Here is a 20702-nt window from a genome sequence, read left to right on the forward strand (position 1 = left end):
TAAGTTTTTTTTTTTTGGGTCAATTCAGAATCTAGCTAGTCTAACTAGCTATTTTTCCTAATCGACTATTCACTTGAAAAGTGAATAAGTTTGGAAAGAGGAATTTAATTCCTCACTTTTCTATTTTGCAAATTAGAAGATTGAAGAGCTTTTGTGAAATCCTCTTCCTCAAGGATTGGTTTTCTATTCGTTTTGAGAGATGTGAGCATGGGATTTTCGTGAGATCAGTCTCGTTGGATTTGGCTCAGGTAGACCTTGCTTTGTCATGATTTCTAACAGATTCAGTGGGTGATTTATTGTATTAAGCTGATTTCGATTTCTGTCCCTTTTGTTGTCAGGTAGGGGGCTTTCCCATTTTCTTGTTTTTGCTTTGTTTTAGCTTCTATTTCTAGTAGTAGTTTGTTAGGAGGCTGAGAACTAGCGTTCCCCTATGTTTCTATTTGTTGGTTCTACCTAGTTGGTCAAGTATGAACATTTTCCTAGTTTTTGGGATGTGTGTTTGGGGTTTCCCATTGTTATGCTAGTTGTTTTTGCATATGGTGTCCAAACCCAAATATTATTGGATTTTCAAGGGTTTTGTACCAAAAGACCAAATGGGTTTTAACTTTGAAGTTCTCTAGTTTTTGGAGTTTTTATGTCATTTTGTGTGTTGCCCTATTTTCTTGGGTTTTTTTTGGCATTAATTTGGTCATGGACTTGGATCATTCATTTGGATGTCATTCGAACCTTTATTGCACTTTTTATGTTGCATTAGGATGTGTGCTACATCTGTCCTTCTGAATTTGTTTTCGATTGAGTGGCTTTTTGCAATGTGTTCTCATCTAGTCCTTGTGTTATGAACTTCATGATGGTGGTGCGCCACACATGAGTATGTGCGCATACAATTGTCAGGTGACTTGTGAAGCCCGATCTTCTATGGTATTTTTAGAAGTTCTGATCATTGGGGTTGGGTTGGAAATTTACATGCCTACAAGCACTCATCGTTGGATGAGCATGGGTGGGGTAGGGTAGCATATGGAGGGGCTTCTATCCTACAACCTGGTGATTATTTTCTAGTTGGTTGGTAGAAGAAGTTTTATATAAGTGATAACTAAATTAAAATACTAGGTGGTAATAATTTTAAGATAATGAAATGTTTGGGTTGTGCACCTTCCATTAAGAAGAGTTGTTGTCTAGGTTGTGCGCCCTCTATTGAGAAGAGTAGCTATCAATGCTAGCTTGGGCTTTTTGATGCTAAGCAACTCTCCATGATGTCAGCCCCTACTTAGTAGTCCATTGAGTGTCTAACCAAGACTTATAGTTTATGCATTGTCTATGTCTTGGTTTCAGTCATCATATTGTCTGGTGTGAGTGTTAGCCATGAACATTTGCTTTGTCTATGTTTGTGGTTGAATCATTATCTCCATCAACATGACAGGTGTGGGCCTACAGGTTCCACATGATTGGGAGATGTAGCTACCTATACCACTGCTAGGGACCAGTGTATAGAGACGGTCTTTTGTCCTAGTGCGATTGTTGTTGGATGTTTTCACTTGGTACTTCGGGCTCCAGAGTATGCTTTCTTGTGATTTATGCTTTCATCGGAATGCTTGTCTATCATGTTTAGATGATGTTAGTTATTGACGCATTTCCTTATTATGATGATTAGCATGTGATAGATGATGTCATTTGGTTTTGTACGATTATCTTATACTTTACTTTTAAGCATGTTAGATTTCCTTATGCTTATGTTGTAGCATGTTTTAGTAGTGACGTCCTTATATGATAGTACTGACAATCCGATCGGTAGCCTGGGATGTTATGCACGGGGATGGCTAGGGGCCACAATGGTCTTACGATGTTATTATGGTTGGAAGGAACCACACACTTAGTTTGGTTATTTTGTTTATTACGATGTTACTTTAGTTTATTGCGATGATTGTTTACGTACACTATGATGTTCCTTTTGTACTTTCCCTTCACTGCATGATTAGATGGTTAAATTTAGTTTCCATCTTTTAGTATTGTGTTCGAGTGTTTACGCCTCAACTTGTGGATCCGGCACTCCCCGGTGTGGAGGTTTTGAACTCTATTTATCTCTTTAGTTTGTCCTTAAGGAGTTTTTCTTGCATTCGTGGGTGACCATGTGTCAGCATGGGGTGATACAATAAAGTGTTGCACGCCCAATAGATATCTGTCATGCAATCCCTGATTGTATTGCACGTCTCTTAGAGAAATGTCATGCGATACTTTCCAGTATTGCACCCCCATTGAAGAAGTGTCGTACGATACTTGTAAAGTATCACACACCCTTTAGAGAAGTGTCACTCAAACCCTGAAAGTGTCGCATCCCTTCTTGAGAAAGGTCATACGATACTGAAAAGTACCGCCTAGTGTTGAGTTAAAGTATCACCTAGTATTTGCAAAAACCTATTCCGGAGGATAGCAGGCACTTTTTGGTTTGACCTAAACTTTGCAGGAAGTGTTTTGGCTACCCTCTTAAGTGCTCTTCAATCCTTTGGTGTCACATTTTGAATTTGGAATGTTTTGATTCAAATTTAATTTTGCGTCTTCTATTGTTAATTGTTTTGGTCGGTAGTGACGTTTGGAGATCCATTAGTGTCGAGATGTGTGAATTGTCTTCTATTGCAATATTTGTGATCATCGTATGTTATATGCCATGTGCATTCATACTTGTTCAAAAAGAAAAAATCTTGACTTATATTTATCATTGTTTCCAAGGATCTCTGAGTGAAGCATTACAAAATTTAAAATAATTTTATATTAATAAATATTTTAATTGTGAATGTATTGATGCACAAATAAAATAGAAAGTAATAATTTTATGTTAGATTAATAAATAATTAAAAAACAAAGATTAAATGATATTTTTTGAAATTATATCTAACAAGTTCGTTCGAAAATATAACTGAACATTTTCAATTGTGGTGTGTCTTATCATTAGATAGTGAGAAAATGATATTGAAATTTAACAACTATAAATATATAAGTTTTTAAGGACTAAAAGTGTACTAGAGAGATGTAAAGATTTTTTAAGAAATTTGATTTAAATGGAACCTAAAATTATTCCGACATTGGTGTGAGTTGCTAGTGTTCTCTATACAATTGAAAATGTTAAATTATATTTTTAAACAAACTTCGTAGATATAATTTTAAAAAATCTTTATATACTTTTATGAAAAAATTGTTGTTAAAACTATCTAAAAATAGGTATAGAGTTGTAGAATGTGGTAAAAATGTATGCTTTTAAAATTTCTTAAACAATTTAAAAATTCAAGGAAACTAGGTCTTTGAATGGACTATAAAAAAGGGCATGTAGGGCAGTTACATGCTTAGTGTATGTCTACTTCACTATTCACTATGCATAGACAGGGTACCGTGTTGTATGGTGTTAATTAAGAGTCAGTAGGATAGTGGCGAAGTGGAATTTATCTTTCAACGGCTACAACAAAATTGAAATTGGATATGTTTAATTTTTATATAGATCGCTATGAAAGCTTTGTAGATATTAATGTGCTCATCTCTCAATCCTTGATGAATAGTGTGCTTTTGACAATTTTGTTTCGAAACATACTCATCCGCTATGGAAAAGAGCTTCTGGTAATGCACGTCTGCAATCTTCAATCTATTATTTTTTTCATCAATTTTTATAATTTTTTACTTGAATTCATATAGGCATGTAGCCATCGCTCCCTTGTCTTTCCGTAGTAGTACAAATTCAAGCGCCCTGTACCATTATTGCTTGTTCTGCACGGGCTTTGGTGTTCTAAAATTCTCAAATTGGTGTTTTTCATGAGCTTTGTGATTCAGCGAGGCGAGATTTGTGTGCATGTTCGAGAAGAAATATTAGAGATAGAGACGTTGCGGGTGGTTGGGATTGGATTGCATGTCATGAACAACAATGGCGATGGAAATTGTTATGCGTATGAGAGTGCCTGTAGTTCGCCTCTTTATTTGAGCGCACCTTCTAACCCTGGTCATCAAATCGCCGGATTTATCTTCAATGCTCCTGCTAGCCCTGTTCACTTGCCTAGGCGTAAACAGGGCTTGAAAATGGACTTAATACATTTAAGAAGAACTTTCCAAAGGAAACCAGACAACATCTACATTTCCTTGATCTTCATCAAGCGCGAACATTGATGGTGTATTCCCTGCTTTTAAAGCAGACAACTTCTTTGAGTTAGGTGATTTGGTCTTTTTGTTCCTGCTTAAAGGCTCAAAAATATGTAAGGTTTTTATTATTTTTGATATGCAAACTTATTAATGGCAGTGGATTTCAGATTCAAATATGAACCACCACTGATTCTAATGTTCCTCAAGGTTAATCCACTTGTGAAGAGAACTCAGAGAAATATCTGTAAGCATTTTATCAAATTTATTTTAAGACTACTCACATATAATGGAATCTTACAAAACAGCGAACTCCATGCTTTTACATCTTTTAGGATATGGCACTATTAACTGGAACCTCTATTAAAATATCCTCTAGTTTCATGTTGTTTGGTATGTTCAACCGTGGTTACTTGAGATTTGTCTGCCTAAAAGCTTTTGCAACCTACCTTTGCCTGGCTGCTTTGAACTTCATTCAATTCAACTTCAATGTTGTTGATTATTGTATTTGAACCACTAGCCTCATTTTCCTTAAAAATTCTTCCTCTATTAAGTTCAGACTCTGCTTAAAACCAGAGTGGGGGGGGATTCCTTGTTAAACGAGCCGAAATCCGTCTTCATTCTTGTTTCTCGCTAAAATATCCTGCTCGCTGCAATTTCCAGGGAAGTAATTGCGACATTAATATCATTATTTTCTTCACCATATGTGATAAAATCTTTGTTCATTTTAGGCTTTAGGCTTCACTGGATATTTAGCAACATTTTCCTCCAAATCACTCCTCAGTCAACTTTGGAACTCCTCCTAACCAGAGTACTCAAGAATTCCTCATCGGCTTCAACGAAATTAGCATCCAAGCCAAGCTCCATCTTAACAGAAAGTTAAGTGCTGTTGTAGATTTCTGTGAATAAAACTTAAGCAAAACAGGATGAAGATTTAATTAGCAAAATAATCCTACTACTAAAAGTCACTTGGCCTGTGCTTTTTCGAGCCTAGCTACGAACACAAAAAGAATTTAAAATTAAAAAAATTTCTCCCTAGAGATTTAGTTACATTGGCCAAATTAGTCCCAAGCTTCCGCAGAGCCCTCAACCTGGACCTAAATTTAGCTGACATAGTTTCAAGTAGAAAAATGATGATTAAAACCCTAGTCAATCAACTCAAACACGAAGGCTTTCCCGAAATCATCTAGAAGGTGAAATTGTGGAGCTTCCCATATCATTGGATCTTAAAACAAGTAGACGGCTGGTGCAAGAGGACCCACATAAAATATTTTGGGTGTGATTTCTTCACGAAGAATTTATCCCGATTTCGTCATTAGGATAAGATCTTTTCTTGAGATTCGTTCAAATCGTTGTGGGGTCATTCTTCCCTATTCTATATTAATCTAGAGTTTTCTGTAAACCGTTTTGGTAGGAAGTCACTTTGGGTCAGCTTTCCTATTTTGTAATAATCTAAAATGTTTCGTAGACCATCTTAGCAAGTATAAATAGAGTTTTTAGGTTTAGGTTTAGGTTTGGGTCAAGTTTTTGGATATAAAATTATGGGGAGAATAAATCTATAGGAGAGCAAGTGTATATATTGTTCAGATGATGAATTAATTAGAAGAATATTATTATCTCTCGTTTTGGTGTTGGTTCCTTTTGTTTTTTTTTTGTTTCCGTTGAGTTTATCTCTACATCATTTTTGGTAACAAAGCTTGGGGAAAGCTCTTGAGGAAATTAGATTTTATGTTTGGATCAGAGTCAAAAGCTGAAACATCAAACATGGTCACCAATGTTGAATTGGCAAAGAAGATGCAAGAACATGAGAAAATCAATAAGTGGTTATTGGATGAATTTGAGAAGCTGAAGGGCAAAGATTTCCTCAGAGCAAGAGGAAGAAGGGGAAGAAAAGCATACCCCTAAGCAAGAGGTGGTTAACTTACTTGTAGACCAAAGAGACTTCATAGAAGCCCTTGAAAGAGTTGGCAAGAAGGATGCCAAAGGTGACCTACCCATCTTCTTGGGAAAGATGGATGCTAATGTTGTTGTGGATTGGATAGAAGCTTTGAACAACCATTTTGAATGTGAAAATATATCAAAAAAAGACAAGGTAAAAATTGGCAAGTCAAAATTGAAGGGACCAACCCTCACTTGGTGGAATTTCACTCAAGGAGAAAGGGTCAAAGAAGGTAAGAACATGATAACTTCATGGGAAAGGATGTGTGCCAAGGTGAGAGAAACATACTTACCTAAGGATTATGAAATCCAACTTCATCGATGGAGACAAAGTTTAAGACAAAAGGAGCTACATGTCACTGCCTATATTGAAGAATTCCAAAAATTAAGCCTAAAGGCGAAGTAGAGTGAATGTGAAAGTGTAAAAGTTGCTAGATATCTTAATGGATTGAGATTGAACATTTAAGAAGAACTTAATTTATTGTGTCCCGATACAGTACAAAAATGTTATCAACTAGCATTGAAGGTGGAAGCCAAATTGAAAAGAAGGCAAGAACAAAATAGTAGAGGAAGAGGAAGAAATCAAAGGGGAAGAGAAAATTTCCAAGGAAGAGGACTAAACCATGAAGATCGTAAGGAGATCAACCAAGAAACCAGTCAAAGCGAAAAAAATTTCAAAGGTAACTTCAGAGGTAGAAGAGGCAATTCAAGAGGTGGATTTGGTGGTAGAAGGGTAAATCTGATTATTTGTTTCAATTGCAATAAGGAGGGACATTATGCATCTAGGTGTCTGGATAGAGCAAGTTCAAATTCACAAGGTGAAAGAAGAAACATTTGGTACAAGATGATGAATATCAAGAGAAGGAGATGGCTGACTCAAATAGTGTACCTACGAGAGAAGAAAGTTTAATGATGAAAATAACACTTTTGAAAGTGTCTACTACCATGGAACCACCACAAAAGAAAACTATCTTTAGGAATGCTTACAAATCCAGAGGCAAGGTATGTAAAGTCATTATTGACTTAGGATATACTGAGAATTTAGTTTCTCTTGAGATGGTTCACAAAGTTAAAACTTAAGAGGATACCTCATCCTTTTCCTTATAAGGTTTCATGGCTAACAAAGGGTCAACAAACTCTTGTAAATGAGCAAGCATAGGTTGATTTTTAGATTGGAAAGTATAAGGACATAATTTTGTGTGATATAGTTGACATGGATGCGTGCCATCTATTATTTGGTAGGCCCTAGCATTATGATTTGCTGACACAACATGATGGAAAACTCAATATATACACCATTAAGAAGGATGGAAAGGTGATTAGATTGATTCCATTTGCTGATCATGAAGAAGTGGAAGAAAATAAAGAGAGGGAAGCCAAAATTATGATAGTTGATAAAAATGAATTCTTACGAGAAGTATGAACCTAAACCTTGTTTTCTTTTGTTGCCTAACCCACAACCACAAGAACCCGTTGTAAATGACAGAAAGGAGGCTGAAACAAAGAAGACAATTCCTAATGAAGTGAAAAAACTTTTGGATAAGTATGAAGGTTTGATTTCAGAAGGCATGCCAAAGTCTTTACCACCTATATGAGACATTAGTCATTGTATTGATTTCATTCCTGCAGCTACTTTACCCAATAAGACTACATACAAGATGACACCCCAACAAAATGAGGAGATTGCTAGACAAGTAAAGGAGTTACTCGATTTTGGCTTGATTATGAAAAGCTTAAGCCCATGTGTTGTACCTGTTGTTTTGGCACCCAAGAAAGAAGGAACTTGGAAGTTGTGTGTTGATTCTAGAGTCATTAATAAGATTCTAATCAGGTATAAGTTTCCAATGCCAAGAATTGAAGATTTGCTTGATTGTTTGGGAGGTGCAAAGTATTTCTCCAAGATTGACTTAAAAAGTGGGTACCATCAAATAAGGATAAGAGCTGGAGATGAGTGGAAGACAACACTCAAAACCAATGATGGATTATATGAATGGAAGGTAATGCCATTTGGACTCTCTAATGCTCCTGGTACCTTCATGAGACTTATGAATGAAATACTCAAAGACTTCAATGGTAAGTTCATCATAGTATATTTAGATGACATATTAATTTTCAGCAAGAGAAAGGAAGAACACCTAGAGCACATTGACATGGTTTTGAGAAGACTTCATGAGGAGAAATTGGTAATAAATTTGGAAAAGTGTTTGTTTATGCAAGAGGAGCTGACATATCTTGGTTTTGTTATCTCCGAAGGTAGCTTAAAGATGGATAAAGATAAGGTAAGTGCTATAATATCCTGGCCACCCCCAAGAATAGTTGGAGATGTTAGAAGCTTTCATGGTCTTGCTACATTTTATAGGAAATTCATAAGAAATTTCAGTCATATATGTGCTCATATGTTAGAAACTATTAAAGGAGGAAGAAAGTGTAAGTTTGCATGGAGTCAATTAGCAAATGCAGCTTTTGAATTGCTTAAGAAAAATGTTAGTGAGCAGCCAATTCTTTCTTCACCTGATTTTAACAAAGTTTTCCAAGTAGAATGTGATGCTAGCAAGGTTGCTATTGGGACAGTTCTTAGTCAAGAAGGAAAACCAGTGGCTTTCTCAAGTGAAAAGCTCAATGAAGCCAAGTAGAAATACTCTTCATATGACCTAGAAATGTATGCATTGGTTTAAGCTCTCAAAAGGTGGAGACATTACTTGTTGTCAAAGGAGTTTGTTGTGTATACCGATAACCAAGCACTCAGTTTTCTAAATAGCAAAGACAAATTAAGTCATAGGCACATGAAATGGATGGAGTATTTACAAGCCTATACCTTCACCATCAAACATAAGAAAGGCATATCAAACAAGGTTGTTGATGCTCTTAGTAGAAGGAATCTAACTATCTCCCAGATACTGCTAGAAAGTGTGGGAATTGAAGCACTCAAGGACATGTATGTAGCAGATCCAGATTTTGGCGACATCTACAAGGTATGTATGGAGTTTGGTGAAAAATAGCGTGTTAATTTTCCTAATTTTTTGATACAAGACAAACTTCTTTTCAAAGGAGGAGAACTATGTGTACCCAGGTGCTCTATTAGGACAACCATTATCAAAGAGAAGCATAGTGAAACAATGGGTGGACATTTTGGTTTGAATAAAACCTTAAAATTGGTTAGAAGGTACTACTATTAGCCTAAACTTCAAACTGATGTTAGAAACTTTGTGGAAACATGTATGATTTGTCAAAGGGCCAAAGGAAGGACTACAAATGCAGGGCTTTATCAACCTTTGCCAATATCATCTAGACCTTGGGAAAGCATATCGATGGATTCTGTAATGGGGCTGCCACGGACACAAAAGGGGCATGATAGTGTATTTGTTGTAGTAGATAGGTTCAACAAAACGACTCACTTCTTACCATGTAAGTTGACCAATGATGCTTCTCATATGGTAGATCTCTTTTTTAAGAAAGTCATAAGGATTCATAGGCTACCTCTCAACATAGTTTCAGACATGGATGTGAAGTTTGTAGGACACTTTTGAAGAACTTTATGGAGATAACTTGGAACCAATTTATCATTCTCATCAGCGTACCACCCTCAAACTAGTGGCTAAATAGAAGTAGTTAATAGAACATTGGGCAATTAGATAAGAACACTCAAAAGACAACATGCAGCAAAATGGGATGTACTCCTACCCCAAGCTGAATCTGCATATAATGACTCCATCAATAAAGTACAGGAAAGCCACCATTTCAAGTGGTGTATGGAATTCATCCTCGAGGGATTTTTGAGTTAAGAGATATGAGTTCACAGCAACAAATTAGTGCCCAAGGAGAAGAATTTGCTACAGTCATAAAAGAAATCCATGATGAAGTCCAAGCACAACCTCAACAAACCTTTGACAAATATAAGAAGCATGCAAATCAGAAACAAAGACACTTAGAATTTGAAATGGGAGATTTAGTATGGGCAAATCTCAAGAAAGAGGCTGCCAAAAGGTAAATCTACTAAGCTTATGTTGAGAAACTAAGTCCTTGTCAAATATTGAAGAAGTTTGGAACCAATGCTTATGAGATTCGATTGCCACCTAAGATTGGCATTTCTTCCATCTTCAACATAGTAGACCTCACACCATTCAAAGCACCCACTAAAGAAATTGACACGAGACATATTACTGATACAGAAGACATTCAACGTCTACCATTTAAGCAGACACCATAGCTAAAAAGGATACTTGACACCAGAGTTATAAAGCAGACAAAAGGAAAGGAGTCCAAGTAGTATTTGGTAAAAGTCAAAGGTTATTCAGATGTAAATGTTGTGTGGATGACCGAACAAGATATCAAAAAGTAGGGTACCACTCTACAAGAGCTCATCTCAAGTGGGCTTGAGATAACATTTTCTGGGGAGTATGGTGGAAGAGCACCCACATAAAATATTTCGGACATAATTTATGCACGAAGAATTTATCCCGATTTCGTCATTAGGATAAGATCTTTTCTTGGAATTCATTCAGATCATTGTGGGTCATTCTTCCCTATTCTATATTAATCTAGAGTTTTCTATAAACCATTTTGGCAAGAAGTCTCTTTGGGTCAACTTTCCTATTTTGTAATAATCTAAAATGTTCCATAGACCGTCTTAGCAAGTATAAATAGAGATTTTAGGTTTAAGTTTAGATTTAGGTCAAGTTTTTGGATATGAAATTATAGGGAGAATAAATCTATAGGAGAGCAAGTGTATATATTGTTCAAATAATGAATTAATTAGAAGAATATTATTTTCTATCTCTTTCCGGTGCTGGTTCCTTTTGTTTTTGCTTTTGTTCAGTCTATCTCTAATTTTGTATTTTTTCACACAAAAATGATTTTTCACATTACTCGAACCAACTAAAATTTAGAAAACTCATGATTTTAAATTATTGTAAATAAATATTACTAAGTGACTATTGTATTCTTGTCAAATAAAATTTAATCATTCGATTTGATTGGTTGATTGACTTGTCGTTCCCCCAAGAACTAACAATTCAAGCCTCATGGTATTGCACATATTAGATCTTAGTTTCGAACACATGTAACACACATTTTCGCTAGCGTATATGGAAACTTAATCGTATGGAAATTTTGATTCTAAACTCCTCCTACAATCCTAATTTTAAAAAGAAAGTTTCTGCTTTTGCAAGGAAATAATTGATTGTTCACTTACAGAAGGTGAGGTCAAACAGCTCACATATATTCATTCTAGAAAATTTAAGGTTTCAAATGTAACCAAAAAGTGCATACATGGTAGTATTAATCCAAAACAGGAGGAGACGTTTCTCTGAAGTAAGAGAGATGTTCTCTATTTATAGTAATAAAGAAATTTTAAGAAAAGTTTACAAACAGATTCCAAAAAATAATTTGTAGATTAGTTTTGCTTGCTGTTGTGTGAACTCTCTCTGGGACTGTTGTGTGTGCTCTCTCCGGAGCTACCATATACGGTCTTTCTGCAGCTGCTGCTTCTCTATTCTTCCCTGTAGCCGCTTCTCTGTTCTTCCACTTTTGTTTTCTAATCCTTTTTGGTTTTCACCCATCAACGATAAATTTTTTCCAACAACTCTTTCTCAAAAAATTATCCAAATCTCAGCGTTAGAAATTGAGCCTCCAAAAATAACTCAAGTTTGGTCAGAGCGGCAGAATGGATTATCTCCAAATGATGGCCAAACTTCACATTGATGGAAACTGGGTTAGAAATAATCAGGTGCCTATTGTTATATGCACAATTGTCTAATTTAAAGACTTTTGTAGTTCTTTGACCATATCTCTTCCCATTAATGTACATTGAATTTTTAGCAGCATCCATTTAAAGTATCAGCTGTTCATAATGGGTCGTTCTTTGCTCATAGTTACAAAAGCACCTCTAATAGATTCTTGAAAATTGGGGCATGTAAGCCTATCATCTTCTTCTAAGTGCACACTTAAAGCACTGTTAACATCAGGATTTCACCACATACAGGACAGAGAAACAGCAATTCACATATCATTTTGATTCAACTAAATTTTTCCAGAGCCTCAAAAAACATATCGCACCTACATTTGCCATACGTTTAAATCACCTAAAGGCCACTCTTCCAGTGGATGATGTACTGATTTAGGTTCATAAATGCCAGAGAGCCTAAGTGATGGCTCAGTTTTTGTGTTTCTCCAGAGTCACAAATGATGAAATGATGAAACATGTTGCACGCACATACATGGTCACACGAGAACATAAATAGAAGGCGCATCAAAGTGCATCAAAAATGTAATTTGAACCTCTGACGATCTAATAAAACATTGCAAGTCGTATCACCTCAAAACTGTGGGAATTAGGATGTCTAAGCCTGACCTGCAAAAAAACATCTTTATAAGCCAAAGGAAAACTTGATTTTGAAAATGAAATATGCCACAGCCAAAGTTGAACATCAAGAAAATACAGAATTAATAGATAACCACAAAAGGTAGAATTATGTGAAGTTAGAAAATGTTTGTCAAATGATGGTAAATCGCTACAAGAACTATACCTTAATCTTGCAATAAGCTATTGGTTAGATATGATCGTAACCTCAGTAAATGATTTATTGCAAATAACCACACAAAGGAGCAAGGGATGCAATTCACCAAGGAAAAGTAAGGTACAATATCACAATCGAAGCATGGGTGCAATCCTAATTTACTTGAGAGAAACTTAGTACATAAAAAAAAAGCGTAAGTAGTTGCATTCAGTTATGGTCTAATCTTATGAATGTTGGCTGTGTTCAGATCTGCAGAAATTTACACAGGGTCTTCTGGACTTTGCAGTCCGTTTTTTGAATTCTGTATAGCTTGATAATGTAGTAATATTAAAATCATGGAACTTCCACAGTAATGTTTGTTAAAATCCATAGGAATCCATCTAATTTGCCAAAATCCATAGGAATAGCTCTTATACCAACAAAACGGAGAACGTAGCTTCTGAATTCTTCTTTGACTCAATCCATAAATTTTCAAGCAATGATTTGGGGAGCTTTTACTAGTGAGCAATGCACATGACTATGACAGACTTGATACTTTACAGAGAAAATTTTGCTTTGCTATTGTGTTAAAATCTACAGTTTGATCTACATTTGCGTCGTGTGCATGACTTCCAAATTGGTAACTTTGTTGTTTACTGCACAATTAATCTTATTTGATCTGCAATTGTGCATTGCAGTTTATTCTGGACTATTTTAGCTGGAATATCTTGAGCTACGCATAGTTTTTGGACACATAGTAAGCATACTTGTTTTTGGTTGTATTAGCAGGGAAAGGGCTGGCCTCATCACAAATGCAGTTCAACAATCAAATCAGGAAACAGCAACCAGCCTCAGCACAGCCAGAAGCACAAACGATCCCAACCTTCTAAACAGTAGCCCGGGATACAATCAAAAACATCTCTGTCACACCAGTAAGATCCATAATCGTTATTGGCATTATTGTTATCAGCAGTAAATATGACTATTAGATTGAACTCAATTCTCAGATAGCTAATAGAACAGATGCTTGAGGGCTAAAGGTGAGTTTTCGATTATTTACAGATGATTTTCACAATCATTCAGATTTAATTTGTGCATTTAATATTTCATTTTGAATGGTTCATGGGGACTTTTAACTTGACCCAAGCTCAGTGAAGCCACAAATGGGAGACCTCATCCTTCGCCTGAAAGCACTGTATTATGCCGTGTAAGTTAAAACTTCAAAACCTAGTAATATGGAAGGGTATAACGTAAAACTGACACACAGTCATCACAGTTTCAGGGAAATATTTGAACGGAAGACGGCCAATCTAGTTCAACTACTAGACAACCATACACAGATAAGGTTAATATGCTAAATCTGAACAAGCATCAATTCTGTAATCCTTGACTGTTATATAACAACATTCAAAAGCATTAGTATCTGAGCTCAAAGACAGCAAAGACATGATACATTGTTAATGAGTAGGAGATTCCAAGTAAACTAGATTCCTTCTTCCACTCCGTATCAATATCAATTTCACATCGTACTTTCTGTAAAAGAGACTGTGTTTGAACTTGGTTTCATATTTGAATGCAATCAATATTGCCATGTTTTCAGATCTTGATCAGACACCAAATGTACTGATACCATGGTAAACTGGATGATCACATCACGATGGCTTCAACGTTTATGATTTAGCTTTCAGTTTCCACATTGGAAGCTATTCTAGGTACTTAAGTACATGTTTACCACTAAAAAAAGTTTACATTATGGTCAGAATAATGTTTCTTTGTTAACAGTCCCAGTCTCCTACTTAAAAAGGTATGGTTGCCGGCTGTCAATTCAACACGTAACCTTTATAATCTTCTACAAGAATTAACCGCAGAGGTGCCAAACAAGCCCTCGTGTTTTGTTTCTTATCCATTTCAAATTCATCTATGCAGAAGACAAGTATTACAAAACATTGCCCTTAAGAATTTTTTTTCTACAAAAATAATGCCATCATTTAGTGATGACAAGACTGGCGAGTCAGACTTGGCTTCAGATTTCTAAATCTGTGACAAACATCCTACGAAGCTCTCAATATTTTAGCAAATTTGAAAATATCTTAACATCAAGACCACAAGACATTATCATTATGATAGTCAAATCCTGACACCTAGAAATTAGTATCAATTACAGCAATGAACAATGAAACAGACCTCATAGCCTTTTTGCTGGTAGTTGGTGCTTTTAATGTTTTTGATTTCATGATGGTAACCTTTGTTGGATTCTTCCAGGGTCCTTAATTAAGGCTTCACATTATGGTTGCTTCCTAAAACAACTCAGGATCCAACCCCAATTCATATAGTTGTTTCAATAAGGCATTGTAAGGGTAGAGAAGTCCCCTCTTGAACAACAGGGCCTTAGTAGCCTCCCATAAGTTAACAAAATCCTTGAAGAGGTTAACATTCAAATCTCAATCGCTAGGAATGGAAATAGACAAAATCAAACTTATGTCTTAAAGCAAGTTCAGTTGATGATTCCATGATACTGAGTTCCTGTGCTGTTGTCGAGAGCATCCAGGTTAAGGTTCTTGCTTGGGAGGGTTCTTGGAGAGCGCTGGGAGGTCCAGGTTCTCTGTGCCTGGATACAAGGGCACGTATCCACAGAGAACATGGGGCGCTTCCTCTCAGATGTTCCCATGCCAAAACCATGTAGTGAGTTCGTGGGAAGACATTCCCCAAAGCAAAGGATGTTAAAAGCCAATGTATAATATAGATGTTTATCTTATACAAATAGACATCCAAAAATAATCATATCAATTAGTCAACTTAATCATCGAGCCCTTACTTTTTCCTGAATATTTCTGTTCTTCTTTTCCACATTTCAGATTTCTACAAACTGATTTTGTCCCGAGTATTGGTTCCACCATTCAACTTTTAATACACTAATTGTGTATTTGGGGTCCTGGATCTCTTACCATTCATATTTCTAATTCTGACTATAAATTCTACTGTCAAAACTCAGAGTGCATATTTTAGTTATCAAATTGCTGTTAATTTATTTGCCATAAAATTTCTTTGTCAATACTATATTGTAGAATTTATGTTAGTTGGATGCCTGTCCAAATAAATAAATTATATTGGTCATTTTCTGCAAATATGATCTCTCCTTGGTGATGGATACTTCAACAAGTCCTCCAAGCTTCACCCCAAATACTGATTTGGTTTAGTAGCTCACCGAGAGTTCCACAACCAACAAAAAAATGCATTTTAACTCTAACTTCTACTGTATTGTAAATGACAAACATGCAATTCCCAAGATAACCTTTACTGGCACCTTAGTCCATGATCATGAAATTAGAGACCTGTATGAAGCTACTAAGAAAATAGGCAAACATCTTTTCTGAAGAAAGGTAATCAGGTGAATCGAAGATCATAAAACCAAAAAAAACAGAACCCCAAGAGATAAACAACTGTCAAACCGATTAATAGAAATTCTTGACGCGGCAATGGCAAAGACTTTCAAAATAGTTGGCATCTAGCACATGGAAATACATTTGTCTGGATGGTTCCTCTATATAGTTTATAACTTTATAGCATAGAAAAGTTAGAAGAAAACAAATACGGTGTTTGACAAGTTAGATATATGTGTCTACGTAGATAAAACTGCAAAAAATGTTTGCCATTTACAGATCAGCCCTTATACCCAAAAATCACCTTTAGCTATATTATCTAGCTAATTATCAGCAGTCGAGTTCACAAATATGGTAACTACCATCCTCATTAGGATTATAAGGCGATTTTATAACAATAAGACCCGAGATGACTGAAAATAAACATTCTCTCAGAATATAATTGAGAAATCCTTTTGCGAGAACATATTTGAGTATTGAATTGTTTCAAGGAGACTATGGAAAACCTCCACCCAATGGGAAAAACGGGTCATATCCTCCAACCAAATAATAAGATTAGAAACCCCTAGATTCAAGAGGTTGCAATATGATCGTATTGGGATTCGCTCATTAGAGTATGACATCTGTTGAAATCTGCGACATCACAATTGAAAAGGCTACAACTCTAGATTGGATTCCAGAATGACCCATGTTTAGAAACAAGATATTGAGGGTATTGATAACGCGTACATTCAAGCAATGACCCATTTTAAAATTCTCAAAATGAATTACAAGCTTACGCTTCCTCGCCCATGATTTACCAAGTACAAAAACTAAATTAAACTTTTCGTTTGAATTGTTATTGAAGCTTTTCACAATTGACAATTGCCAAGATTCTGAAAATGGGGTATCTGGCGATCCCCTTCCAATAAACTCAAGAGCCTACACTATATCCATTATTATTATTAAAAAAAGACCCTCGTTTTTGGTGGCTTCCTTACTACAGAACTTTTAACATCATTCACCCAGACTAGTGAGAACTTGTGCCAGTCATACTCAGAAACCATCCCAAATAACCTATCAACCTTATTCGGTCAACAGTGTTTCTTGACGACAGAATTACTATGGGAGCGCTTGAGGTGAAATGATTATAATTAACCTCTAAGAACACAACCCAAATTAACGAAGGGTTCTTAACTTCAATAGAAAGGTGCAAGAAAGGTTACAATGTAACTATTACAGAATAAATTCGAGATTGACGGACTTTAATAGATTTCAAGAATCTAATCTAAGCTTATTGGACACAGCTTTCAGAGCCACCCATATTCTAACCCAAAATTTACTATGTGAACAAAAATAAAAATATACAGAAACGAAACCCTACACCAAAGTCACGGTGGGATTATATCGAACCACTTCTTTTGAGGAATAACTTGGCTATTAAACCTTTATAACTATCATTAATACGGATTGCACAGTTGCATTCCAATAGAGGACAGATATCCTGAAAAGACATATTCAAAATAATCGTCTCATTCATTCAACTTTTTTGTGTAGAGACAATTTTAACAAAAATCAATGAAAGTATACGATTACACATGAGAATTCTTCATCATGAAAAAACTGCAAGACTATTTAACAGTTAAAGCGTTGGCAGATATTATACTTGCATTGCTTTCTTGAACAGGAAATATGGCAATCTTCAGAACCGATGAGGAAAGAGAAACAACACACACTCAGAAAGTAGTCCTATCTTTTCCATTAAACGTTTTCTCTTAAATCCAGGAAACCCACTACCATTTAAAAAAACCACACAAATTTCCATTACCAACCATGAATAGATATCTCGCGAGCCCCTCAACCGGTTACAAAACCAATGCAGACAGCTAAATGGAGGGTTTTCATTGAATCTAAAGCACTTCCCTCAGTCTGAATGAAAGCTCTTCTAAAGCTCTGGCGAGCACATCCACAGATAAGACAGCAATCCTCATGAGATCCACCATAAACCCCCAGTCAGCCATTCAAACCAGCCCTCTCAACTGCCATTCATAATCTTCCATATGTATATTGATGCAAATCCAAATATTAGCCATATATGTTTTTAAATAGGTCAGAATTCCATCGAAGCAAATAGGTAAGTATTCCAGCAAAGCAACCCAAAAGGATTATGAATGCAAAGTCAGATCCATATCAGATTGAGAGTTCCAACAGGGTCATGAACAACAAACCCCTAATCTGGGGTGGGTCGTCGATTGCATTTTAAAAATCGAATCACAAAAACATGTGGATTTTTTTTAATAATATGACTATAATATCCATTTTGACGAGATGTAATGGGGGTGAAAGTTACCTCGCTGCCATCGTGATCTATATATTTTCAAGCTTAAATTAGAAACAAAGCAAAGACAAATCTAAGTTGTTCTATCATCGATATTAATTTATTCTGTTTTTGCAGATTTTTTTGAAAATGTCTTAGAATTTTTTTTAAATTTTTTTATTGATGATGATGATTTTTATTAATATTTTGGAGCGATAATATTAATCTTACTAATTTTGTATATGAGAGTCTCATGGGCGACTCTCACAATTTATAGGGATTTTAGTTTATGGAGATTGTAGTATATTTTATTTATAAATGACTATTTTGTTGGCAAATATAGACTTTTGTAACTGCTTGTAACATTGTATCGTGATTTTGATACATATTTGGATAGTTATTGTACTTGCCATAGGTACTATTTGCATTCACTTTTTCTGAGTATTCAATTTGCAAAAAGAGGTGTAAAAATTTATTAAGACAGAAAGGAATACAACAAGGAGAGCTCAACAAGGAGCTCGATCCTGAGCAACAAGATCATCAAATTCTTGCACTATCTCAAAGGACAGTTGCCCCCTATCCCTAATATTCCAACCCGGATCATGACTAGAAGCCCATTTGGCTAAACAATCAGCAGTTCTATTCCATTCATGAGGAATATACATGAACCTAATGAACTGAAAAGAGGAAGAGAAGAAAAGAATCTGCTTAACAACAGTGGCCAGCTGCCAACTAACATCCTCAAGCTCTTGTGAAGAAAGCATGTTCACCACCACCTAGGAATCAGACTCACAAATAATCTTACTCCATCCCCGCAAGCAACACTGTTCCACAGCATATAAAATAGCCTGAGCTTCCATGAGATTGTTAGTATAATCACCCTTATGAACTGAGAAGAAAAATTTAACATCCCCAGAACTACAACGAGCCACTCCGCCAATACCAGCCGGACCAGGATTCCCATGGGAAGAACCATCAATGTTAATTTTGAGAACTCCACAGGGAGGAGGAGTCCAGTGCCCATCCCGGTTAACCCGACCCTTCCTCTGATGGTGAAGCTGCCCGGACATAGAAGGAAACCTATGAGCTGCAACCCCATCCTGCAGATGAAAATTGAGGCGATTACAGATAGCAAGATCAACCGGATCCATACCCCCATCAAGCTCACACTTCACAAGAATAGTTTCCTGAAAAGAATGTGATATTTTCCACCAAAGATGCAAAACACCAAGCCGAACATCTTGGAATATGCGACGATTCCTCTCCAACCAGATATGCCAAAGCATGAAAGATGGGCCAGCAATCCAAGCAGCATGGAGAGAAGAAGACTTGGAGGGAGCACTACCCAAGCGGGCCCAGAACTCAGGCAAAGAGGAAGCATGCCGACAAGAGCAACCCCAAGCGCTCCACCAAAGGTGCCATATCTGAGTAGAATAGGAGCAATGGAAGAACAGATGGGAGACAGACTCCTCTCCATTACCACACAAAACACAATAAGAGGGGCCCTGAAATCCATGTTTACAAAGATTATCCCAGGTAAGACAACGGTTGTGAGCCACTAGCCACATGAAAAAATTGCACTTGGACCAAGAAACTTTATTCCAAACTTGCTTCCACCAAGGGACCTCAGCATCCCCAAATAATTGTTTAGTTATCTCCTGATACCCAGCAGAGACATGATATTTACCAGACAAGGTACCGCCCCAAGCCAAAACATCTGGACCAAGCAAAGAAGAACACTCTCTAGAGGCCAGAATTTGAGAAAGCTCCTGACGATCCATGTCTGTACCTCCAGGAGGCCAATCAGAGGAATGCTTCCATCTATAACCAACAACAGGTCCCAATTGATAAGGAGTCTTGTAATGAGCCACTTTATCCCATCCAGCGGCAAGAAAAGAGTCACAAAGAGGTTGAAGATGAGGGTATATGGATAAAATGGAAGGGAATCCATCCCAAGCATCAGACCAAAACAAAGCCTGAGAACCTCCTTTACATATCCAGAACAGACCCCTCTTCACCAACATCGCACCTGTCTTCAAAGTATGCCAAACCATTGAGCCACGACCTTCAAGAGGAAGTGCAGAAACAGAGCAAGGATCAACACCATGAAAATATTTATGAGTGATAATACGAGCCCAATGTTGATGTTGTCCAGAGCACCATCGCCAATAAAGTTTAGCAGCCAAAGCTTGACTACTCAATAGAGCAAATCGAAGACCAAGACCACCCTCCTTTTTAGGCCTACAAACAGTTGCCCAATTAACCAAGCTCCATTTAGTACTACGCAAATTACCACTCCAAAGGAATTGTCGAGAAAGAGCATCAAACTCCTTGAGAAAGTAAATAGGTGCAGCATGAACCATGCTTCTATAAGTAGGAAGAGCTTGGATAACAGCTTGAAGAAGAGTAACCTGGGCAGCAGTAGAAAGCCATCTATGAGTCCAATGATTTACCTTATCCTGAAGCTTGGTAATCAAATTTTGC

At 36.5% G+C, this 20702-nt stretch overlaps 1 protein-coding gene and 1 long non-coding RNA gene across 2 annotated transcripts; one reads left to right on the plus strand and one right to left on the minus strand.

The window, feature by feature from the left end:
- Nucleotides 1-3509: 3509 nt before the first annotated feature.
- Nucleotides 3510-4400, plus strand: LOC149564689 (uncharacterized). The gene is made up of 2 exons (XM_089816914.1): nucleotides 3510-3600; nucleotides 3811-4400. The coding sequence occupies exons 1-2, from the start codon at nucleotides 3535-3537 to the stop codon at nucleotides 4138-4140; spliced, it is 396 nt and encodes a 131-aa protein (XP_089673040.1). The 5' UTR covers nucleotides 3510-3534; the 3' UTR covers nucleotides 4141-4400.
- A 6948-nt stretch (nucleotides 4401-11348) lies between these two features.
- LOC149564690 (uncharacterized) lies at nucleotides 11349-18242 on the minus strand. Its single transcript, XR_016361892.1, has 2 exons — nucleotides 17734-18242; nucleotides 11349-12397 (listed from the first exon to the last, which is right to left on the minus strand). It is a non-coding gene; the product is annotated as an uncharacterized LOC149564690 (long non-coding RNA).
- Nucleotides 18243-20702: the final 2460 nt, after the last annotated feature.

This window comes from Cupressus sempervirens, chromosome 3, assembly GCF_028749045.1.
Source record: "Cupressus sempervirens isolate cs-2001-9-10 chromosome 3, ASM2874904v1, whole genome shotgun sequence".
Classification (NCBI taxonomy): domain Eukaryota; kingdom Viridiplantae; phylum Streptophyta; class Pinopsida; order Cupressales; family Cupressaceae; genus Cupressus; species Cupressus sempervirens.